The sequence below is a fragment of the Thunnus maccoyii genome, chromosome 2, assembly GCF_910596095.1.
Source record: "Thunnus maccoyii chromosome 2, fThuMac1.1, whole genome shotgun sequence".
Lineage (NCBI taxonomy): Eukaryota > Metazoa > Chordata > Actinopteri > Scombriformes > Scombridae > Thunnus > Thunnus maccoyii.
Genome location: NC_056534.1, coordinates 30,554,472 through 30,580,650, shown reverse-complemented (window position 1 = coordinate 30,580,650; position 26,179 = coordinate 30,554,472). Strand labels below are relative to the sequence as shown.

Genomic DNA, 26,179 nt, shown 5'->3' with positions numbered 1-26,179 from the left:
GCACATCAACCTTGCATGTCAGTCCATATTGCCTGGACTGTTTTAAAAAAAAAAATGAAATAGGTTACCTGTTTATGACCTATACAAAAATATATTGAGTTCCAGTTTAGGCATTTAGCCCTTCAGGCTGTTCTGTCTCAGGTTTTGAGCAATTCTTTTTTTCACATTCATTTTGGTTTAGTTTCATTTCAAAACCAAATTATATCATTAAATGATTATTGCGTGGATAAGAATGTTTCTCATATAACAATCACAGAGCATTTTTTTCCTTATACACAAATTGGATACATGTGACATAACCTCACAAATGACATTATCACACAATTAGACCTAATTGAGTGTAATTACAGACCATCGTTTTAATCAACATGCCTGTATCTGTGGGGCGCTAAGACCCTGCGGAGGCTGCAGAGAGCAGTATGCTAGCTGGAGCTGCTGTTGTCACCAGGATTCATGAACTACATTTACATTTAATACTTTAATTGAGGTAAGAACAAACAACACTCCTGGATAATGAGCTGTTAATGCAATACGATAATGCTGTAAACACTCGCACCCAGACATTAGACATCTAACGCTAGATTCATGTTAAGATCCATGTCTGACAGGCATTAGCTGGGTAGCGTTAGCTTTAGCTAGCTGCGAGGACTGAGATATTTCAGCAGATTTACGTTTGGTGACTGAATTGCTGGGAAACTAAGTGCACCTCAAACCTCAGCTGGAAAAGAAAATGTGCCCGCTGTTGTGACGAAGTTGCTGTTTTTCGTAAACTAGTTAGTTTAATCCCGTTAGCCAACGTTAGGGTCAGTTAGCTAATGTTAGCTAGCTAGCTAGCAGCCCATCCCAACCTGTACTTATATGTCATGTGCCATTAATTTTAGCAAGATGTCAGCTGATAATTACTTAGTCAACCTATGCAAATTATTAAATTAAATATAACCGGCTTCTCTGTTAATTGAACGTGAAAGTTGACGTTAATGTAATCACGTCACTTTGATTTAATCCCCCCCCCTTAGCCAGCCGAGTATAAACAGTGAATAACAAGAGCTGCACAGTTTGTTTCTGTGATTCTGACAGTGAAACAATCATTTAGACAGTGAGGTAGCGTTCAACAGATAACTAAGTAAGTAAAGTTTGTTTAATATGGCATCTTTCACAGAGCAAGGTCACAAAGTGCTTCACAAGAGTAAAACTGTTAAAACTAAGACCGTAAAAAAACAACAACAATGAAACATAAGCAACAAAAGGTGACAGTTTTTGATGACCTGGTCTGTAAGGGTTTTTCAGTAAAGGGCAGTTGATGACAGGAGGACAAGTGTCAGTGACTGTTGCTGAAGAAAGTATTCATCAGACAGGAGGAGTGACTAGAGAGAGAGTGCCCGTACATGTTCAACATCCTGTTTGCTTTCACTAAGCAAGTAAATCCATGCCAGCCGCTTTGCTGTGCTGCTGTGAAGGCCCTCTGCTTCTGGAGCAAGCAAAAAGAAAGAAAACTCTTGAATAAGTCTGGTTGTATTCTACCTTTTTATTGATAATATTTTGAAAAATTATTGATCCCATTGAAAGACCAAAAACAACAATTAATTGATCCTGCTATCAAGTTTTGTCTGTGTTGATACAGCAAAGTCAATACAGCTCATTCACGCCTTTTTATTTTATTATATGCTATGTATATAGTTAGTGCATAATGTATAATAACAGCCTTTTTCATTTTATTATTTAACTATTTTATTTTATTTTAATGTTGTGTGTGATGTGTGCTGGACGGTGCTGTTGTGACACATTTGTTTCCCATGGGATTAATAAAGTATTTCTTATTGTTATTCACCTGCGCCACAGACCTGCACTAGCTGACACTTTTCCTTCAGTTTATTTCGAGTCAATTCCACGTACAACATCTAGCTTATGTACGTAAACAACTAACTCCTGCACCGAATCTGCAGTTGAAAATAGTCCCTGACAAATGCACTATTTACTGCTGCCTGAGTAATGTTTGCTAAAAACTACATGTAGCCTTTATTGAAGATGGAAGTATATGTTCTTGACCCATTTTAAAGATGTATGTTCTCAGTAGGAATGAATGGGCGTTGAGCTGAGAGCAGCTGTCAGATCGGGGGAGTCGTAAAGTATTATTAAAGTATTATGAAACAGATTAACATGTTGTTGGTTTTGGCCTTTTTATGAGATTTTTTTTGACAGTAACAAAAATATAGGATATCACCACAACAGCGTTATCGTTTATATGATCCATAGAGTACTGTTAAAGAAATCAGGTAGTTTTCAACAACGCTTGCTTTTACATTACGTACGAATGTATCCATCTCACTGTGTCTCTGTCCTCAGACTTCATCATGTCTCAGGTGGAGAAGAAGGCAGGGCTGCTGAGGAGAACGTCATCCTCTAAGAAACCTTTGAAAGAGAAGGTGGTGCTGATGTATGATGAGATTTTTGCAGTGAGTATCACAGTGGAGAAAATGTCAGCGATGGAAAATATAGAGAAATAAACTTATATTCACATGTAAACAAAATCTGAAAAGTCTGTTTCTTTGATTTTTAGAAAGAGGACCCAGCCAAAAACAACCCTCGCTTCTGGGATGAGCTGTTTCTTATGAAGGTACAGTGAAGAGTAAAATAGTTGAGAAAGAGCAACATCTGTTAGTAGAAATGTGTTCTGCTTAATAGATAAAAACTCTCAGGGTTGTTGTGGGTTGCAGCAATGGTAGCAGTAAAGCTAACTGACACATATGTTGATAATAATAGTAATATAATTTTCAGAACATAACCTACCAAAATACATAACCTGGAAGAAAAACTGATATTATAGTATGTATATAGAGTGTGCAGAAATGTGCTGAAGTTCACTATGTATGCAATGAGGTGTTATTAAACCTGAACAAATATTAAAAGTGTAGATTATACATGCAGAACATGTATTTGGCATTCTGGCATTACAACCAGTTCAACTTATTAGAAACTCCAGATGTACAGAATAGCATTGCACGTGCAGAAAAATGACTCTTCCTGTATGTCCATCCTCTTTTTAAGCAACGTAATCAACATATTTGTGGCTGGAGACAGTATGCTGTTTGTAGAGAAAAAGAGGAAGTGGTGATGTACACAAATCAGATACAGCCCAAACATGCTGCACAGATTAGTCGACAGCAATCTGTCAGCAAAGTTGCCCAGTGGTCTAATTTGCATGAACTGTGCGGTTGCTCTGCTGCACCACACTTCTAACTGGCTGAGCAGATGCTGTTTTGACAAGAGAGTGTTGTGAAATGATCAACTGAGTACTTCTTAATAACGTCTGTCTTTTAATCATCCTCCAGTCATATGCATGTTCACCATTCATCCCTACCTAATGCATCTAAAAATCATTGTATTCAATTGTTGTTGTTTTTACCTCTGTCCCAGGTGAACCTGGAGTACCTGGAGTCCAAGTTGGAGAGTGTAGATGGAGAAGAGGTTCAGCGGATCCAGGACAACATCAACTCTCTGTTCCATCATTGTGTTCAGGCTCTAGCAGAGGAGCACCAGATCAAAGTGGTCAATGCCCTGCAGGTAACTACAGCTCTGGAGGGTCACCTTGATTTTCACCTGCAGGTTACATTGTTCGCGTGACTAGAAGCATCTTAATATGCTAACGATACTGTTTGTAATCCATGCATCTTAGCTTTTCAGATGTATTGATCTTGTTTTGTGTCACCAGTATCACATTAACTTTGTCAAATCACATTATTCACTCTTTTAGTAACCTCTGTGCTCCTCTCCCAGACTCTCTGTGCACTTTTCCGAGGGGTTCACCAGAAGAACAAGTCAGCATCTGGCTTTGACATCATCAACATGCTCATGGGGTTTGACAAGGCTGAGCAAAGGATGAAGGTATGTGGGGAAATACCCCGTCTGACAGTGGAAGAAAGGAGTAAAAGATATGTATATAATAAAAGGGTAAAAAGGTTCATTCGCATCATTTCTTGTGTTTGTGTCTCCTGCAGGACTTGATGGAGAGACTGGACGGCCTCCTTTGTGGAGACGGGTCAGAGAGTCTGAAGAGCCTTTGTCTCAAACTGCTGCTGTGTCTGGTGACGGTGAGACGGAGCACAATCAAAAAAAACAATATGAAATATCTTTAATGTGATGGAGTTTGGAGAATGTTTGGAAAACAAACAAAGATGTAAACAAATCTGTTTGCAGGTAACGGACAACATCAGTCAGAACACCATACTGGAATATGTGATGATCAACAGCATCTTTGAAGCCATTCTGCAGGTAAGTGATAAGTCACTAAGACTATGTGTTCTGTAATTCTACGATTTGTATTCTCTTTTATCTTTAAACAATCTTTTCTCCTAATGTTATCATCAATGCTCTCTCTTCTTTCAACTCCACAGATTCTGTCAGATGTGTCCAGTAGAGGGCAGCATGGTTATGATGCTGTGGTTCTTTTGGCCCTTCTAGTCAACTACAGGAAATATGAGGTGTGTTTGTGTATACGCTGTCGATAAATGGAGACTGTACTTGTTTTTTGTCGATAGGAAAGCTTTTTGAGCAGCAGTGAGGTGTAAGAAGAATTAATAAACCTCTCGTACATGTGACATACATACGCGTACATGTGTGCGACCTTTCATCTTCTTCTACCACGACTCAGTAATCTGTGCTGCGATGTTGGTTACTGTCTCAACAGTAGGATACAACAGAAGCAGCTCCTGAAGTCTATTTTATTGCCCAGGTGTGTCGTTTCTAGGAAGGCTTTTACAGTACAGGAGACAGAGTATCTCACTCTCACCACACCCAAGGGAAACATATGTGAATTATAATTAGCCTGTTTTAATAATAGCCCATAAAAGATATGTTGCAAAACTCAGATCAAGTCAGTGAAGCGTGAGGATAATTACTCCATTGATAACAACAGGATGGTTGTGCAGGTGAACATATGAATATAACATTTCTATTTTGCACATGATACACTTTATAAGCTTTGATGAGGGCTACGTCATGTATCAAAGGGTCATTTATCACATTTTAATGATCAGAAAGCAAACACGCTGCCTGAAATAGCTTCCATTTTGCTTCACTCCAGTTATTTCTTGGAAGGATAAGAGTGGCAGTGTGGGAGGGGATAAAAGGATGAGGATGAACACTTGTACGTAAGCAAAGTGGGCACTCTTTGCGTTTTTTACTCTTGTAAAATTTGCAATCTGGAGTTTGTAAGACAAAAGTCTGCTGCAACAGTCTGCATTTGAAATGTGACTGCAACATGAAAAACTACTGCTAGAAATCCAACTAACAAGGAAAGAGTTGTCATGATCCGGCATCACACAGGCTTCGCTTCCCCTGTTTGGACTATTAGACCTAACCACAGCAAGTAAGCTAATCTCAATGCATTTTCAGTTACATTACTGTATGTGCATCTTGCATGGAGAATGTAACAGGCCCAGTTTGTTGTTCTTGAGTCGAGCCCCGTCAGCTGGAGGATAAAATGAAGAGAGATTTGCCTTTTTTAAGGGTGGATTCAGTTTTACATTAACATTAATATTTGTGTGAAATATTTAAAAGCTCCTAATTTCATTGATTTTTCTCTGTTTGGTAGTCTGTGAATCCGTATATCGTGAAGCTCTCCATCGTGGACGACGAGCCGACGCTGGATGTAAGTATGTTGTAACATATCGACTCAAACAGCAGAATAATAAAGAGTCTCCTGTAGGCCTTCACATCAAGCAGACTATCAAAGGTTTGATTGACATACCAGGTAATTTCTTTCTCAGGGAATGGGTATGGTCGTCCACCAAGCACTGACAGAATATAACAGGTAAGATCTGAAAACTTCCATTTGTCATAAGTGTTTTTAAAGATGCAGTGCACAGTGCGCTGAGGCTGCTGGAGTCATCAGTTTAGTTTTGATGTTTCCTCGCAAATGTTCTATTTCTGTTCTCCTGAAAGAAAAAAGAAAAAACACAGGCCCCCTTTTTACTTTAGTTATTTATATCTGACAGTTTTCGTTTGGCAGTCGGTAATGTTTTTTGGATGAGGCAAGGTTTGGAAATTAAAATTCTGTTTGTGAAGAAGGTCTTGTCTGTCTACGCGTGTAGACAGACACATCAAAGTGATGGATGACAGCTCCATATATTTCATTGTTTGTGTGTATAATCTGAATGGCCTCGGATAACAAATTGCAGGGAGTAGAAGGAGATGTTTGGTAAATGTGTGTTAGGTGTTTGAGTGGGAGCATATATCTCTGCCTCTGCTGTTGTGCGGACCTATCTGTCTTCAATTTATTTGTCATCCACTCCGCTTTTTCCATTACTACCCACTTTCTGTCCATCTTATTTTCTTTTGCTTTGCTCTACAGGCAGTACAAAGACAAAGAGGAGGAGAACCAGGGTGGCTTCTTCTCTACCCTCACTAGTATGGTACGATCTTGTTCTCACTTCATATTTGTCAGTAGATTAGTTTAATTTGAGGCTCTGTATTGGTGCCACTCCCCCCCCCCCCCCCCCCCCACACACACACACACACACACACACACACACACACACACACTGTTTGCTGATAGCTTGATCCTTCTGCTGTCCACAGGTGGGCAACATGTTTATAGCAGATGCTGATGAGAAGCTCTCTGTACAGTAAGTGATTTTTAGATCAAACGTTTTAAATTCTTACTCGTCACTCAACCTTAATTATATTGCTCTCTACAGTTTTAATGAAAGAATCTGTCACTACTTCTATCACAGTCAAAGGTTGCAGCTGGAAATCAAAGTTTAAATGAACATATTTGCTTTAATAGTATAAACATTAACGGAACAATATGAGATGATCAAGTAGACTTCAGCTTTAAGTTTTTAGTGTTAAATGTGATCTTTGTTTCTACTCCAGTTTAATAAACTAGTGAGTTTTATCAGTGAAATGATTTCTCATGTGATATTTTAGATATCTGCATAATGTGTTTCAGCATTTATATTATTTCAAAACACCACAACAAGCAGTTTTAAACTTAAATGTGTTATTTCAGACATAAACAACACTTGACAGTGTGATGTGTTCTGGTTGGCCTGATGAGGACGTTATAGTTCACGTGAAATATCAAAAACCTTAAAAAGCCGAACCTGCTACAGCACAGACTGAGATTTGATTGGCTCAGAGCACAACTTGGATCATTAACACATGTTGATCATGACCATGTGGCAGTAAGAGAAAATATTAACAATCAGTTTTGGAGAGTGACATTAACTGTTTTAGACTACTGTGTTGCTTATTTGCTGGCCTGCTCCTGTTTCACAGATTTTATGCTATTTGATGACAATATTAAAAATGATTATTTGTATCCGTAAACAAGGTTCACTGTTGTTTTACATTGTTAATATCAACTCATTTGTCAACATTAAAGTTTTATGTAAAGAAATTTGGCAAATGATGTATTAGTAGTTACATATTGTGCAGCAGTTAATGACACAGGAAATTAAAAAAAGCGACCTGCTGATGCATGAAGCGATTGTTACGTGAAGATTTTGTGATTTTTACTCCATAAAGGAATAAGCCGGCTCTGAACACTAACTTCCCTTTTTGTCTCAAGGACCAATGAGGCGATTCTGCTGGCGCTGTATGAGGCTGTGCATCTAAACCGCAACTTCATCACTGTATTAGCACAGGTAAGTTTATCACTTTTATCCACTTGGTGTCCTTGTGTGCTCTTCTGTTGAGCTCGTTTCTCCCTCTTTCTCCCCTCATTAGAGCCCCTAAGCCAGTGTGCTGCTCTTGGTAATGCTATAGTTGTGTTTTTTTTAACAAACCCTTTTGTGGAAATGTGTAAAGATGTAAATACTCCTCTTCTAATCTCTACTAACATGCATCCTGTCCACCTCTTTCAGTCCTGTCCAGCCTACATTGTTGCCTTGTTCAACACATTAAGGGGAACACTGGGCAGCTACTCAGTGATTGACACCTTAATAACATCTCACATGTTTTGTGTCTTTCCACAGAGCCACCCTGAGATTGACATTGCAGTCACACCTGTCACCCCAACTCCAACCACACCTACGACACCGCTCGGCACAACGCCGCCCTCCCTAGACAGTAAGTTATTTTTTATTCAGAGAGACATAGACTGCAGATAAGTAGGATATAGTGTCTGTGACATCACCCTTTGGGTTGAAGAGACGTCTGTTTTAGGGTTTAACTCTCGATTCCTTCATGTCAGTTTTTTGGAGCCACATTTTGTGCAGCAATGAGGTGAAACTATAAAAGCAGCGACCGCAGCAGAGCTATGGAAACTCCTTATTTGTCCTGTCAAAGTGGAAGATGGGATGTGGCATTTTATTAAAGTTTACACATTTAGGTCCAAGTTTTAATGGTTACGTGTATAGTTGAAATTGGTTATAACCTTAATCACACCCCTTTTACTTGTACATATTTTTAATGGAGTCAAAACTGCCAGCTAGAATCACAGTTTTAATTATTCATGAAACTATAACCTCTTTACCTTTCAGACTTTTCCCATCGGCTTCAATAGTCATTTTAGTCTTTTAGGTTTTATTTTGGGGAACAGTCTAGAGTAATCTTCTAGCCTCAAACACTGGATTTAATATTCAGTTCCAATGTTTTCCACCTTGAATGATCCCAGAGCTTACAGAGGAGGACAGCTTAAACCTTGTCTTGTCAGTTTCCTGTGTTTACAAACGCTTCATACCGCAGCCTCACCTTCTCGACAAATTTGAACTATCCTGAAAATATTGATCCCCCTCAGAGGAGCGGAAGGGGGCACGACACGGAGCAACGGACTTCTAAAGCTTTTTGGCATCAAGGGTCTCAGCCTCTTTGCCTCAATTGGATCCTTACTTTGTTTTTACATGCATTTTTGATAACTCCCCCCTCCGAACATGGCGACTCTCACTCACTTCTGCCTTGAGCGGAAACTCACATGCACCTACACCAGCAGCCTTTTAAATATTCACCAGTTCATCTGATAGAAGTCACTTTCTCTCATTCAGTAAATCGCACTTCTAATGTCGATTTCTTAACATCTTAATAATCAGAATGTTACATCGATCCAAGTACTTGTTATTCTGTCTTTTAAAGTCGGGTGCATGTGTGTCACTTGAGGTTTCGTGGAAGGCGTGGGTGTGTTGTTGCTAGCGGGTCATTTAGCATGCACACACACACGCTGTAACTGTTAAAAGGTGCATGTTTCTATCTCTGGCTGGCTCTCCCTCCGTTGCTTCAAACATGAGAGCCATTTTATATATAAAATATTAAGTTCCAGCTCCAAATACAGATGAATGTTTCACATGCAGCGTGCATTATGACATGCCGTGGGAGCGGTGGCCCCTTAGAGGGTCTTCTACTTAGACCAGGAGTGCTTGCATACATGTGCCTGCAATCACATGTCAGGAATATACCTTTTTCCTTCCACAGTATAGCCCGCTGTGATGGGAATGTGTCCTGACAGTGTGAAATCTTCTTTTCTTCTGGGCCTGCAGTGATCTGAGGGGGAAAAGGAAACAAATGAGGGGTTTTGGGGGGTAGTAGAGAGGGAGTGGAGGAGGGGAGGGGGGGTAGATAGAAATGACCGGCTCATCATTTATCCATGAAACAAGCTGTATGTTTCAGAGAGCAGAGATTTTTTTTTTAAATGGATGAAGATGCTTGTCTAGACAACACAGTAAGCTTGAGTAATGAGACAAAGACATCACTTTTTGTTATGCAATTATTTGCTTGAATAAGCGCTGCCAAACAAGAAGGGGGGGGGGCTCTCTTTATACTCAGACAGTAGACTTTGAGTTTCGGATCAGGTTTTCATTATTTGGGGAATAAGTGACTTGGAACTGATTGCAGTTTTTTTTCATAAAGTTTGGTTTATTAGAATTATGTATATTTATTTTTTAATCTGTTTTTTGTTCAGAAAGATTATTGGTTAGAATTTTAACTGTAGTGATTTTATGTTTTGATTGAAGTTTTATTTGTACGTTTGCTGTGCAGTGATGAACAACCCAGAACTGCCTCTGGATCCCAACCTGCAGACCAGCAACCTTCTCATCACCTTCCTCAAGTACGCCTCGATTGTAATGCAGGATACTAAAGGTAAACAGAAGCCCTGTTGCCCTCCTGTAATTCTTCATGCTTTCACTTTTTCCTCTCCGTCTCTTCCCTGAAGTGTTCTCATGTAGTTGTCCAAGGCTTCATTAGCAAATAAATACTGTTCTATTCCCAAAACACTAGAAAAAAACTCTTTTTTTCATCCATTTATTTTTTTTTTACTAGCTAAGAGTTTCATATTTGTGTGTTTCCAGACGAGCATCGACTCAACAGTGCCAGACTGTGCCTAATCATCCTCACCTGCATAGCCGAGGTAGGAGCAGCCTACACTTTAAAACACAATCCAACAGTCTGACTGTCAGATTGTCTTACTCCTCTTCCTCTGTGTGTGATAGGACCAGTACGCTGATGCCTTTCTTCATGACGACAACATGAACTTTAGAGTCAATCTCCACAGAATGGTGAGTTAACGGCTGCGAGTGAGTTTTGGTACGTACGCAGGTTCTTCGCAGCTACTCAGCTTTTCAGGTATTCTTAAGGTGACCATGATGAAGACTGTGATGGATGATGCTTGAATTATTATGTGACACACATCATACATCATCTCCACATCTTGAGAAAAGGGTCACAAAATTTCGCAATTGATAAAAATATTTTTTTTGTATAATGTTGCTCATCAGGTCGTCACTGATACACCCGTCCTTCTGTAGCATGTGCAGTACGATGTATTCATGCACATGTACATACTTACATGTCACCTCTGTATCTTTTCCAGCCCATGAGGCACAGAAAAAAAGCAGTGGACAAGAACATCCCTTCGCGGCCGCTGGTGTGTGCTGTTCTAGGTACGAAGAACATTTACAACTGTTGTTACTTTACAGCCACAACTGCTGCCTCTTTAAAGTTTGGTATTTTTGAAGAGTGGTAGTTAGCTGTAACTTCTGGTCGAACTGCTGCGTCTGTGTGGCTTCACCAGATGTTGATGAAGGTTGGGGTATTCACTTCTGTCTACTATCACAGCTATAGTCACAGATGTGTTTTTACTTTGTATTTTGTTTACATTAAGTATTTTAAAGAGGAGGAAGGAAAACAATGGAAATTGCTCAAAATTCTGTTTATATATTGTGTAGATTATAGATTTTTACTGACACTTTTAGGTAACTTGGACAACTTCAAGCTTTTATAAGTTTTATTGTGCAGATGTCATAAGTTCATGTTACAGATTACATTTATTGTTGGTTATTAGTGGTTACGTGGAGGTTTCAAATGTTTTTCCTGGCGTGTTTACTGGCAAGTTTTTTTTTTTTTTTTTTCCTGATTAAAGCCATCTTTGCTTTTCTTTCACACATTTTAACTTGCATTCATTTTGTCCCATTTCTCTTTTTTTTTTTTTATTGGCACTGCACTGGGGCTGCTTGATTATGGCAAAAATCATAATCACCATTATTTTGGTCAATATTGAGATCACGATTATTTAACACGATTACTTATTGACTCACAGAAACACTTTATTAAATGAATCAAACCAGCATCTCATGGAGACCCCCTGTGTTTGTGTCTGTTGCGTTTAGTAAAGCATAATCTGCACAGACAGCTGTTTAAATCACACAATTATCCCACTGTATATGTGTTTTGAACTAATTAACGGCATCTACATTGATTAATCAAAGCTCCCAGTCTGTCTGTCAGCTCGTCTGTTTCACTACAGGCGGATTCCCCTCATTGGCTGCGGTGGGTGGGGAAATAAAATCACTGGACCAATAAATACGAACACTGACAGACAGCTCGTTCTGAGGACAGAGATGTTAAACGCGCGTTGGAGGCTTTTAGGGAGGGGTGAAAACGCATTGCTGTAAAGGAAAGGGGGGGCGCTGGATTTATAACACAAGACAAAACGAGAGCATCGTTGTGAAACTGAATGCACCACAATAATCGTATTTGACAATAAAAATTGGATTGATTGATTTGCAGTTAAAGGTCTTTTCATCATCTCAGTTCATATCCAACAGCTAACAATAATTAATAACTATTTTTTTTCTTTCCCTTTTGTCCAGATCTGATGGTGGAGTTTATTGTCACTCATATGATGAAGGATTTCCCCATGGATTTATACTTGTGAGTGCACATTTACACACACACATACATCTTCCCTCACTTATTCACCATCCAGCTCTGTCACTACAGTTTTTTTTTTGTGTTTGTTTCCTGAACAGACGTTGTGTACAGATCATCCACAAGCTCCTCTGCTACCAGAAGAAGTGCAGAATCAGGTTACATTACACCTGGAGAGAGCTCTGGTCAGGTAAAGATGACTCAGTTTCTCATTTTACAAACTGTTACTGCTCGAGCCTAATTAGAAAATATGTGTAATAATGACTTTCTTTGTGGAGAGACTTACATTACTTTGATTCTTAACATCAATTTGATCATGATATACACACATATATAGCTGCAATGATTAGTTGATCGAAAGACAATTAATTGGCAGCTATTTTGATTATTGATTAACCATTTAAAGACATAATATGTAACTTTTCTGCATTTAAATCTCTAAAAACGACCAGACCTACAGTATGTTTTATATTTTGAGTTGTGTATTTACATTATTCCAAATGTTTCCGACAATGTTCAAATGCCCTCTAGTTGATACAACTTCAGAGGAAACAGGGGAAAGACCAGATGGTTCGTCAGAGAGTGAGGATGGAACTTGACGAACTAGCTAGCTAGCCGCTCTGTTGTTTACTATTGTTTGTTTTGCTCACTCGTGATGGAGCACAATTATTCATTGCCGTTTGCCGTCCGTGAACATAATTTTGCCTCTTTTCACCTTCTGTCTGAGTCACATCAGATTGATTTTCATGGCGGTTGTTTTAATAATGAAGACAACAACTCCCATCATCCCACGCTACTTCGCGACATCATCAAACTCCTTCTTTCGTTATTGTTTTGATTGAGAGACCCATAGCGGCAGAAGTTACACATTGTGCCTTTAAGTTCTGGTCTCACAATATGATACATTTTGGAGTTTTGGACTTTTTGCAAGACAAAAAAAAAAATACATTTGAATATGTCTCGAGGATACTGTGATGAGCATTTCTTTTTCTGTTTTCTGATGTTTTATTGGCCAAGTGATTAATCGAGAAAAAAAACAGATTCTAGATATTGAAGATAATTGTTAGTTGCAGCCCTACATTGATATGTTTGATGTTAATAAAGTCTTCTAATCAATCAAAGCATAAAATAGAAATAGTCTCACATCTTATAGACATCATAAATGTCACAAGTGTTTATTATTAGTAATTGCTTGTAGTGTTTCTAATGATTGACGTTGATTCTCACACCCTCCTTAAAGAAAGCTGTTATTAATTGTACATTTTTATTGTGTAACTAGACTATTAAATTAATGAGATGTTGTCACCTTTGAGACAGTTTTTGCTAATTTATGCAGTGTTTGCATAAACAAGCAGCGTTTAAATAATAACTGTTATAGAAGTTTTATGACAGGATGTGTTAATAACTTCATTTTTCAAATTAAGTTACAAGGATTTATAGATACCACATATGCATCATTTAATTTATTTTTCTCAGTAGTATTTTTGATTTGTCGGGCATAACCTCAGGAGTTACTGCTTTCGCAAAACAAAGCCAATTTCCCTCTGAAGCCATTGGGCCTGTTGTTTTGTAAATGGATTGCATCATTGAGATTGGATAATGAGTCTCTAAAGAAAGCACAATCCATCCTGGTGGCCTTGTTTTCAGCCTGGTCAACACACAATAGGAAAACATTTCAGCTTGTAATGGTCCCATCGCACTGCGTCTCATTAGAATACAGATTCCTCTAATCAGACCAATAATCATCTTAATTCCCTGAATAACACGACCCTCTACTCCCGGTGGTGATAATAGCATACCATGAAATAAGGCTGGAGAGGGAAAAAAAAAAAGCCAAATGAAACCGATAGATGTGTTTATCTTCTTTCAGCGTGTTGTTGTTGCAGCTTGTTAAAGGCTCACGTTTTGTTTTTTCTCATGGCTTTTGCTTTCTTCTATAAAAGCTTGTGGAAAGGACCTGATTTGGTGTTGAAAGGTGTCCCCCCCCCACCCCCCACCCCATCCTGTGTTTCCATTATCTACCTTAATAAAGATGCACGCTGAGGAAAGCCGAGCGCTGCCATATGCCTCCGCTGGTAGACGACTATAAACACCCCAGATTCTTTCATTAATGCGTGCATGTCTCCCTCTACGCAGCTCTCATCAACCTGCTGAAGTTCCTGTTGTCAAATGAGACCACGCTGCTGTCCAAGCATAACATCTTTCATTTGGCCTTACTGGTGAGAAACACACACACACACACAAATTAGACTTTTAATTTGAAAATAACTGAATATATGTATGAAAATAACTCCTGTCATATCACACAAAGAGACAGTGCTGAGAGACAGTTGTAGACAGATGGATGACATAAAGATTATAACATTTGCTGGCAACAATATCCATTCAGCAGCAGGTTAACCAAACAGTGAACAGGTGCATGAACAGAGAGGCTTTAGGTGGCGTTCAGGAGACACAAACAAACCTTTTTATTTAAGAGTGAAGCACCGGAGTCGCAGCGCTTGATGATCTGAGGCACAAAACTGTGTAACTGCTGGTTGGTTTCTCATCTCCTGTTTCACTTGTTGGGTCCTTTTTTTTTGTTTGAGTGATTTTAATTGATTATGTTAATGTGTCTCCCTATCCAGGTAGTGAACCTGTTCAACATGTTCATAACGTACGGCGACACATTTCTTCCCACATCCAACAGCTACGACGAACTGTACTATGAAATCGTACGAATGCACCAAGTCTTTGACAACCTCTACTGTATGGGTATGTTTCTATGCATTTCAGAATTTAATTCTCCAATGTGAGAATTTGCTGCTTTCTTTCATTTTTATATCATTGGAAAGTTCATATTTTTTGATTTTGGACCATTGGATGGACAAAACAAGACATCTGAAGACATCACTGTGTTGTCTGACATGTGTTACACCCTGTGATGAATTGATTCATTGAGAAAATGCTTAACGACAATAAAAATGTTCATCCTAGATTTGACAGATGTGTAAGTGTGGCTGTATGTGCGTCTGATTCTATTTGTATCTGTCGTTCTCTGCCTTCCAGTTCTGAGAGTATCAACTAACACGGGCCAATGGAAGGAGGCAGCCAGTAAAGTCACACATGCCCTTGTCAACGTTCGGTAATAACATACACACACACACACACACGCACATACACACACCCTTAAATAGACATACTATATGCTGAGAAGGAGAAAAGAGTCATATTGGATTGAAGGGAATTGCAAACAAGACTGGGATGGGGAAAGGTCAAAACAAAGTGAGTGAAGTTAAGTCTTTGGAACTGTAATTTGGGTGCTCTATCCCCAGCCTATTCCTCTTTTTCCTCCCTCCATTTCTTCCCCTTAGGCTCCTTGATCATTACTAAGCCTTTATCTCCTTCACCCTAACCCCGCTCCACACACATACTCTGTCTTTTCTTGGCTCTTCTTTCCTATAATCTTTATTTCTTCCACCCTCATCTCTTAAGGGATGATCCTTTGGGGTCACCCTGGCTTGCAGGCCCCTAAGGAGCACCCATACGAGCGGGATTCTCCCCCAGGATTCACCCACTCGACCAGGCTCTTGATGGAGCGTACTCCACTGCTTAAATTGGCAGTTATAAGGGTCGAGGGGGAAGCGGGGAAGTCAGATTGAAAGAGTAATTTTGGAAAGAATAAATAAATGAAGGCAGAGAGATATAAAGAACCCGGGGAGACTGTGTTGAAATCAAACCAATTCCATTTTACTCCCATCAGTTCATTTCTCCGTACGCTGGCTTCCCACACGTAAAATGACAGAATGCAGACTAACCACTGCGGAGAATTCTCTGCTTTTTTGTCACTCTAATTTATTTGATATATGAATCTCTCTAAGCCAGTACAAAATAAGCCATTTCATCTCACAGCCGTTCTTATTGCATTAACTTATATTTGGGCTATAAAGCAGTTTATTTCATAAAAACGAATGCTAATGCTGGAAAAGATTGCCTCTGAATGTACATCTGAAATTCCCTGGTGTGCTCACACAATATGAGGGAGGCACTGAGATGGAACTGAGTAAGAATGAATAGAAAGGAGTTGTGGTGTTAAACAGCCGGTCTGTAACTCAGCTCATGAACTGTCTCGACTTCAAACCTGCACACCTTAAATATTATTACATTAGTAGTTTGCACCTAAACAAGAACAACTTTTGTTTGGGGTGGGGGCAAAAGTATGTGGACACTTCTGTCCATCTATCTTTGTGTACTTTAGATCTGGGGCTGTTTTTCATGGTTTTGGCTCCATTTAAAGTAAATCTTGCTGCTACAGCACACTGTCAACACAAAGCCTTTTAATTTCTCATTTACATATTTTTTTGTTTCTGTTGTCAGACAACAGAAAGTTTGATTGAAGATGTCAAATACTATTTTTTAACTAACCAGTCACTCCCAAGCTTCTGCACATCGGTACATCATGATGTCATGATGAATCTGACAAATTAAACATAAATACAAGTTAATGACAATAGTTTTGCTGTGAAAATTAGAGGCGACAAAAGGGTGACACTGCCACATATACGCTGCCGCTGACTGGAAAGGCTTCATCATTGTCTCTGTGCACACTAAACTACCAAGCCAGTATTTGAAGATTCATCCACACTTGTTTTGGAAAAGTTTTTGGGTTTGAAAAACCCCAGTTTAATGTGGACGGCATCCTGAAGCAGAGAGAAAAAGAGCCATAGAAGAGTGTGCTCCAACAGCAGCAGCAGCAGGGGGAAGGCCTTTTCCTGTTTCAACATGACAAGACGTCTGTGCACAAAGCAAACTACATAAAGAAAACGGTTTTCCTAGTTTGCTGTAGAAGAACTTGACTGGCTTGCACAGAGCCCCATCCTTTAGGATCACTGGAACGCAGACAGGCAGGTTTTATCACTCGGCATCACTGCCAGACCTCACTAATACTCTTGTGGCTGAACAAATCTTTGCGGCCAGGTTCCAAAATCTTGCAGAAAGCCTTCCCAGAAGAGCTGAGGCTGTTAGAGCAACAGATTAATGCTGATTGATTTGGAATCAGATGTTCAGGTGCCCACATACTTTTGACCAAATATAGTGTACATCATTTAACTTTTCAGAAAATGTCCACTTTGTATCACTTCAGAAATGCAATGTGTTTTTTTTGTCTTCAAGGGCCATTATCAACCATTTTAACCCGAAGATCGAGTCGTACGCTGCTGTGAACCACATCTCCCAGCTGTCTGAAGAACAGGTAAACACAGCATACTGAACCACCTTTTACACTTTTGACTAAAAACTTCAGGAACATCTCAGAGCCATTTGGGCCGGACTCCACTAAAACACCGCTCTGTTATTTCAAAAGCAAACCCTATGAATTTTTTAGCACACAATTGAAAACACTCTGACTTGTTCGAGAGGGGGGTTCACTGCATTTTAGTAGTAGTGAGTAGCAACAGCTGTTGACAGAGATGAATGACTCAGACATCGGTTATTGTGATGAGACACCTAGAGCAGCGGTTATTACCACACACCACAGAGCTTAGAGCTCATCATGGCTGATTCATAGCACACAGTTCAGGCAGGTGGGAGGACAAATACAGACTCCAAACAGTTTACACTATACATGACAGATGGTGACACAGGTTTTTGGTTATTGTCACTTGTCGAGACTCTGAAAAGCCAACAACTTTCATAAATTCCTTACATACATCCGCAGCCATCCTTGTAGAAAAGGAGACGGTTTATCTACACCATAAGAGTCCCACTGTCTTATAAACACATAAACACAGGGTGCACACGGAGCCATTAAACAACTGGGAAACGTTTGAATCGCTTTTGAAACGAGTTATTTCCTCATCATCAGTGAGAACCTGAGCCTGGAAGGAGGCTGAATTTCACCAATACGAGCGCCGTGAGCTCCATTTGAGACTTTATCATTAATGTCAAATCAGCGCACGGCGAGGATAGGAAAATACAGCCGGAAGAGCTCTTTTTTAACATACAGATAAGAGAGTAATGGATTCAGTCATTATACTCCCCAATTACCTCTCTTGCTTTTATCTGCTAGATTTATTCACAACAAAGAAGGAAGGCAGAATTTAGCTGTGGTGTCATGAGCTTTTTATAACTGCTAGTTTCCGGCAGTCTTTTAGTATTAGTTAAAGAAGACCCAGTCATTGTGGAAGAAGAGTAAAGCTGAAAAAAAAACCTGCATTTACTTGTCTTTAAGTAGTTTGTGACTAGAAGTACTAGTAATATCAAATGAAGAATGAATTCTAAAAATAAAATCTCCAATTTGAATATTTAACCAGATATATGAATTATGGATGTCTAGTGTCATTCTGCGAGATCAGTAGTGGTGCCAAAACAAATCTTTGCATTGATCGGTATCAGCTAGCAAGTTTACATCCTGTTCAAAACTTCTGATACAATATTTTCATGCTGACACTCTTTATATAGATATAAAACACTGTTGGACACAATACAAAATGATATCGGGGTCCATTTAAGAAAAGCTGGGATGCAGATTATATGTTTTAAATGCTGAGCTATTCAGCTGTCAGACATCTTATTTAAAACAAACTGGCTTTAGTAATAGTTTTGTAGCATAAGTCCTCTGTGCCTAGATTATGTAGGAAAATATGAATATCTGATTAAGACTTGTATCGGCAGGTAGTCTGTATGAAATGACTCAAATCAAGGGCAAAACCTCCATCGGGACTCCTGTAATGTAACAGCTTATTTCTTGTGTTGGGGTAATGTCTCTTGATTTTTCTATAAAGATTTGATGGTTACAGAATATACAGAACTATAAAATGTTGAATGCTGCATAAGCTGGTTGGTAACATGACTGATAACAGTAATTCCATTTGTTCTGCTCTCATGCTAGCAATCCGTTTTATGATTATAAATGTAGCTCAAATAGGCAGGAGAGAATTGAGTGAAGCACGGTAAGAGCTTTTCAACCGAACAAAAGACATCTTCCCGCTGGCTGAACAAAATAATGCTCAGAGTGAATGGATACTCAAGATAGAGACAAATGTAAATTCATTAAAAAAAAACAGCCCTTTTCCTTTGATTGGGTCCCACTGACGAACATTAATATAACCAGAGTAGCTGTCCAGTGTCCTGCACACAGCTGTGGACTCACACCTGTATCACAGGGCAGAGCCAAGGTAGAGAACGCAAGCGTAGATGATGATACCTCCACACTGGTGACAGCTGTGGCCAGAGGTATGATGCTTTCGAGTTGTCTGTCCGTCCATATCTCAGGAACACCTTGAGGGGATTTCTTCAAATTTGGCACAAACATCCATTCGGACTCAAGGATGAAGTGATTAGATTTTGGTGGTCAAAGGTCAAGGTCACTGTGATCTCACAAAACACATCCTCATAGTCAGTGGTCTCCACTGCTGTTGTACAGTCTGATGTCAGTGGGCACAAATCAGCACCTGTTTTACACCTGGGTGAGATGAGCCGACGGCTGAATGAGCTGCCCATCTGCCATAACTCCTAGAGTGGGTGAGAGGAGTTATCCAAGGTGCCCTTGATCTTGTCCCTCGTCCTCCTCCTCTCCCCCCACTGCCTCCACACTGTCCAGTTCCAACCTGATCACCTAGCTGGCCTTCCTTAACAGCTTGTTGAGACTGCTGACCTCTAAACCATGATGCTAAAAACAGAGCACTGGCTACTACAGACTGATAGAAGATCTGCAGGAGCCTGTTGGACACACTGAGGGATTTGAGTCTACTCAGGAAGAACTGTATCCTCTGTCCCTTGCTGAAGAGGGTTTAAGTGTTGAGAGTCCAATCCAGTTTATTTTTGATTTGGACCCCAAGGTACTTGTATGAGTCCACCATCGTCACTTCCTCTCCCTACAATCAGGACAGGATGCCTCCTGTTCCTCTTGTAGTCCACCACAAGCTCATTGGTTTTGCTGATACTGAGCTTCAGGTGATTATTGTTACACCATGTGACAAAGCTCTCTATCAATCCTCTCTGTACTCTTCTGTTAAAATACAGACATGGATGTAAACTGCAACTTGACTGGTTGGCTGAGGCGTACAACTCCGAGGTGGTATTTCTAGTTTTAATGAAGTGTGAAACCTTACATGTCCGCCGCTCTGTCTTTTGACTCACACAAACGCCAACTACCTGCTCTCGATCCGCCCGGAGCGTCTTCATTCCCTACAGTGACACGAGAAGATGGATGGCCTCCAGAAACAACACGGCATTACAATGAGCTGCTGTACGTGCCGCCCCGTCTGTCTCTCTCACACACACACACAACACAATATTACAGTCAAACACACTTCAGTACACAAAGCTGATTTTGTATCCGCACTTCAAGATAAACACAATGACAACCGCGAGCACACAATCATATCTGCTTAGTGATGCGGAAAGTTTCCGAACGGAGTCAAGCGCGTGCGAAACGCTGCACCAAACACTCATCAACCCCGTCTTTGCTAAAGCAAAGCACATAACGGTTCTCTTGTCTTCACTTGACTTTTCCTTAATTCTCCATTTACTTTACCTCAATTTTCTGTTTTTGCTTCAAACCTGTTTGCCGCGGCCCCTCCTCCTTTCATCTCCTCTGTCCTTTTCCATTTCCCTGCCCCGCAAGGAAAAAACGTCAACACACATTAGCCGAGGTTACCGTTCAAACCTACCTCCACATTTCCACAGAAAGGGGAGGGTGATGGATAACTGTGAGGGAGAAGGAAGCAGAAAGAGAGAGAGGGAGAGAGGGAGAGAGAGAGGGAGAGATGGGGAATGAATTTTTTATCAGACTACCGTCAGAGGTAGAAATAAAAACAACAGCATTTCTTCCCCCCTGAGCAGAGCTGTAGATTTATTAGAAGAAAATAAAAGGAAGAATAATGTTTTTCCTGTTCCTGACTCTGTTAATGAATTTTAAAAATGATGATTCAGCTGTACAGGAGATGTACCGCCAGTGCTAAAGGAGAATAGGTACGTGTTATGTGTGCATACAGTTAATGGTAGTTTAAGCTAACAAAGATATAGGATGGATAAAAGCCTGAGTTTTATGAGAGGAGTCTGTATGGTCATTGAGCTTCTCCGGTAGGCATGACGAAGTGCGGCTCATGCATCCCGATGTGAATGTTTCATGCTGTGTGGAAAGTGTTGCGGGAGCATTAATGAAAAGGGTCTGGTTAGGGACTATTTCACGGCTGAAAGGGGGAATGGCAGGGGCGGAGGTGTGGAGAATCTCTGCATAATTACCTCTGATTCCAGCCCTCCTTCTTATCTCAGCTGGACTTTACTTTAGGCAAGTGTGTCAATGCATTTATTACCAGAACACACACACACACACACACACACACTGTATTATACATCACACACACTACAGTTGTGCCCTGACCTTAAAATGATGAAGTGAGTCCTTTCAAAAATAACCCCTATATAGAAAAATGTCCATTGTGAAGGTCTTCAAGTCACACTGAATGTCACTGCTACACGTGCACACATACAGGCACACACACAGACTCCTAAGAAGTCCGTATATTCCGCCAAAAAAGGATTATGGTTAAAAAAAACAAAAAGAGAAAGAAAGCAAATAAAATGCTTTTTTGCCCTTTTATCCAAATGACCAATCACATCCCAGATAAGTTAGTAAGCAGTTAGTGACTGGAAATAACTCTGAGGGGAACCAGATTATACTGTTTCACATGATCCCTCATGAATAAAATGTTGTAATAAAGTATTAAACACTAATTAATATTTGACAGTTCAGTGACTATTCGACTCAAGCGTTTGCTGCATGATGCATTACCACTCTGTGTTTTATGCAACACCCGTTCAGTTTCTGTTTCCCTCACCTTTTGCCCCGACAGGTGTTGGAGGTGGTGCGGTCCAACTACGACACACTGACCCTCAAACTGCAGGATGGTTTGGACCAGTTTGAGAGATACTCAGAGCAGCCAAAAGAGGCAGCTTTCTTCAAGGAGCTGGTAAGAGAAGAGGTGTGGGGTGGGGGGGCAGTGCATTGTGGGTGTTGAGGGTGTGTGGTCTGTGGTCTGTCAAAGCTAATGATAAGTACTCTACTTTTTTAAAAGAAGCAACTGGGTAAATTATGTCCCTACACACCTGCGAGTGGTTGCAACATGACACTGGCCACTGTGGTTCATATTAAACATTAAATTAAAAGTCCTCTTGCTGGTGAGAAAATGCTTCTGATAATAGAAAGAACAGAAATCGGCTGAAAAACTGCATCAGAAAAACAACAACAACAGAAAAAGCCTGTAAAATTACAATGTTTTCACTGCAAGTGATACTTTCATCTAGACTTTTGAATTATTGATTTCACATTTCTCTTCCAATAATCAAACACTTGAAAATTCCAGAATTTTAAAACAAACAAACAAAAACAACCCAAAAACAATGAAGTATAAATAATCAAATGTGTGTCCTTGTCTGCATATGCAATTCAAACATAATGGGGACCCACTCATAAACACATCGCTCCATAGCGCTACTAAAGGTCAGAAACTCTACAGGGTACCTTTAACTTCACTACTGGTGGTTTCTCCATTGTTTTTGGAGTAGTCACACTGAGCCATGCTGGTAGTGCTCCAGTCGAGCTCGCGCACCATGAGTGTTTTTCCACAGCACGGCAAGGTGAAAGAAGCTGGTTGTCTGCAGCTCTTCATCAAACCTCATCATCACTGTGGCTGTTTCTGCTTAAACTATCCTCCCTGGATTATTTCTAACTGATCCACTGGACAAAGAGCTCCACATATCTCCAGATCTTGTGTTGACCTGTTTTTAATTGAAGAATAGCGCTGTTAATTAAGCTCTGCTAACTCTGTTATAAACACATTTCTTTTGCTATGATTTTTTTTACAATAAAAGTTATTTTGTCATTTAAAAACTTTTCATATGAAGCAAGAAATGTTGGGGTTTCATCAGCGGTAACTTAACACGGCTTGTGTACAGCTGAATCAGGAAACAGTAAAATAAAGCAGAAAGTACAAACGGGGACGCAGGAGAGAAACTAAACTTCAAACCTCAGAGATTCAGTCAGAAGCTACAAAAGTACTGAGAGCTGAACACGAGAGAGACATTTAAAAACAGCTTTCTCTCTGGTCTCCAGCACAGACAGGAGCTGAGTAACACAGTCGTCACGGGTCGGCTGCGGTCAGCCCTGCCAGCGAACAGGACCACAGCAGATCAGCTCGCCACGGCTCTCCCCTGCTGTGTGAAACACATTTCATGATGCCTTGTTTTTAAAAAAACGAGCGCACAAAAAGTTTAGGATCAAAATAAAATCCGACAAAATAGCAAGTTAAAGGTAGTGGAGTGTGATAAATCAACACCAGCGCAGACTCTCTGTTGGAGGATTTTTGGCCATTGATGCCTTTTTAAATAGTAGACAATAGAGAGCTGAGAGGAAATGATGGAGATGGATGAGTCCCCAGCCAGACTGACCCTGGGATTCACAATGAATACACAAACAGAGTGAAGCTGATGGTACGAGGGTGTAGCGACTGGAATGGGTTTAACCTTCAGTGTGTGTGTGTGTGTGTTTGAATAAACTGTCTTTGTGGTTGTAAATGTCTCTGTCTGTCAACAGGTACGCTCCATCAGTCTGAATGTGAGGAAGAATGTCTCTCTGAACACACTGAGTCAGGACGTCCTGCTCAAAGAGTTCTCCACCATCTCCTGAGACACACACACACACACACACACACCCACCCGGCCTTCTCCTCCCTCCTGTTGGACATACACAGTACATATTTTGTGCATGTGGACTCGTATGACTCATAGTTTCACACATACAACACAAACACCAAACCAGTACAATCGTTGATTCGTCTCGACTCCTCCTCCTCCTCCTCCTCCTCCTCTGTCTTCTGTGAACTCGGACGATGGAAACTTCTCCCACAGAGACAAAAACACTCACAGGCTGGATGCACCTTAAAACTCTCCAGACTCCCTTTTGTGGTCATTCATTCGTGTGTGTGTGATTTAAGGAAGTGCCCATATTGCACTGGTTCCTCGTGTGCAATCTGCAGTATTGGCTGGACTGTTAACTGACACATGAAAGTTTGGATTTAAGATGTTTAAAAACAAGTATTTTTAACCCATAATGTTCATCTTCACCTTCTCTCCCACTGGTGATGTTGTAAGTAGCTTCTGCTGTCAAACTGATCACAGTATATGATTTATCTCTTCGGTAATGAATTTCAGATGGTTTGGGCTTTGAGTGTAACATTATGTTCTTCCTAACGACACTGGTAAAGGTGACCCTTAGCCTTTTTTGAGTTTGGTGAATCTTACCGGATAAGAGCATTAACTAACTAGTCGATTCAGAACTCTTTTCTTTCTTTTCTTTGTGTCCGAATGCTTGTTGTGTGAATGTTCATTCTCTACAAGTATTTTGTATTTCCATGTTTGCTAAAGGATAGAACATTTTGACCAGTAAATGACGTTGAAGATGCTCTGAAGTGATTAAAACATTTTTGTTTTTTGAACAAAGCCATGACTAATCTTCACTACTGTACGTCACACAAGTCATTTCCTCCATTAGTTTATCAAACTAATCTGAATGTGTTGAAGTGAGCGGGTAGTTTATAGAGGACAGATGTTCAGATAATGACTAAACATAACTTTATGATTCCTAAAAGTGATTAATGCTGGTGTGTCTCTAGCACATGTAAAGTCAGTTATATGAAAAAAAAAATCCATACATCCAGCTTTTTGGACTTCTTATTGCTTTTTCTCACTTCTCAACTTATAAAATGATTTTTTGACGGGAAGCAGAGCTGATTCTTTTTTTTTTCATCTCTAACCCCTGCAGGTATGTTTCTTTATTTCTGTCCTACTACTCAACTAGTGCTTCCTCTTGACTAGTCAGGAAACATTAATAAAAAAATAGTCTTACATAATTTATTCCACTGTTACATCTATATTATAATGGCAAGCTCACATCTGATAGTTTTGAGTTTTTAACCTCCCACAAACATTGTCCTCCGAGTCTGATACATTAGATGTCAGCGGGAGACTTGATTACTTATCGCCACAGACTGAAAAGTGAAAGATGACTTTCCATTGGATGGATAGTGTCTTTGATAACAAATGTTTTTGTCTCGCATTGTTTCTTCTCTTGTTCCCTGTCAAGCATGTATGAACTGTGAGTTATGACTCGGTGAGTAAAAAGTGAAGCGGTTTGGACTCCTTGATTTGAGTGTTTGGGTGTTCAAAAAGTTTGCAGAGAAGATGAGTCCGCATACTGAGCTCCGATGATTTTATTGTACTACCAACATTTCAACCACGCTGACATCAACAACTTAAAAAGCAAACCTGAGTTCACAATTATTCAACATCAGGAAATAAAGAAATACCTGTTTGATGTATATTTGACATCATAATACTGCACCTCGATACTGGACTAGACTTTGGACAAAACTGCAGTTTTTTTTTAGTTTACCATTTGAAGTAACACCAACCAACGTTGCCATCCTTTAAGCCTCAGAATGCAAACAGCTAATAAAAACAGAGGGACTTAGTGGTCACAATATCCTCTTTATATACATTTAAAAAACTAACAGACTTCCATATATAAGTCTAGAGAAGTAGAGGCTGGAGGATTGAAGGTTAAACTGCTGAGAAAAAGATGTTTGATCATTTGAAGATGCTGAAATTAATAGGTAATAACATCTGATTGTATAAACTGATCAATTTTAAATGTATCTGTACATAATTGAAAAGTAAACAGTGGACACAGACATAACACAGTTGCTCAAGTACCAGTTCTGATGTAATGACCTGTGTATGTGAACTGAGACACACTCTTGTGTGATGTTTACACATTCAATATGTGTTGAGAGCAGTGGCTGCAGCGGGGTTCGGTATTCTGTACATGACTAACTGCAAACGCACCTCGACTAAATATTGGAATTGATTATTTCAATATTTATCTGAGATCTGGAAACTATCAATGCGAGGTCACATCGATACCACTGATATCAGTCTAAGAAAACAGAAGCTAACCTGTTCCACTCCTCATCCTTCCTCAGTCCTATTCCTCCATCTA

General features: G+C 39.9%; 1 protein-coding gene across 1 annotated transcript; it reads left to right on the top strand.

The window, feature by feature from the left end:
- The first annotated feature begins 380 nt into the window (after positions 1–380).
- Positions 381–25,312, top strand: armh3 (armadillo like helical domain containing 3). Its single transcript, XM_042430699.1, has 26 exons — positions 381–487; positions 2,344–2,453; positions 2,558–2,614; positions 3,415–3,561; positions 3,775–3,882; positions 3,996–4,088; positions 4,195–4,269; positions 4,392–4,478; positions 5,591–5,647; positions 5,766–5,809; positions 6,350–6,410; positions 6,577–6,623; positions 7,571–7,646; positions 7,977–8,070; positions 9,973–10,074; positions 10,284–10,342; positions 10,425–10,490; positions 10,805–10,874; positions 12,084–12,144; positions 12,243–12,331; positions 14,278–14,360; positions 14,769–14,895; positions 15,190–15,265; positions 17,293–17,371; positions 21,978–22,094; positions 23,717–25,312. Exons 2-26 carry the CDS (start codon positions 2,352–2,354, stop codon positions 23,807–23,809), a joined length of 2,070 nt encoding a protein of 689 aa, XP_042286633.1. The 5' UTR covers positions 381–487; positions 2,344–2,351; the 3' UTR covers positions 23,810–25,312.
- The last annotated feature ends 867 nt before the right edge of the window (positions 25,313–26,179 follow it).

What these genes read in the sequence shown, in the direction of transcription:
- armh3 (XM_042430699.1), top strand. Translation starts at nt 2,352, where the DNA reads ATGTCTCAGGTGGAGAAGAAGGCAGGGCTGCTGAGGAGAACGTCATCC. An exon ending in TCTTTGAAGCCATTCTGCAG is followed by an intron (nt 4,270 to 4,391) that starts GTAAGTGATAAG and finishes TCAACTCCACAG; the next exon opens with ATTCTGTCAGATGTGTCCAG. An exon ending in CAGCTTTCTTCAAGGAGCTG is followed by an intron (nt 22,095 to 23,716) that starts GTAAGAGAAGAG and finishes GTCTGTCAACAG; the next exon opens with GTACGCTCCATCAGTCTGAA.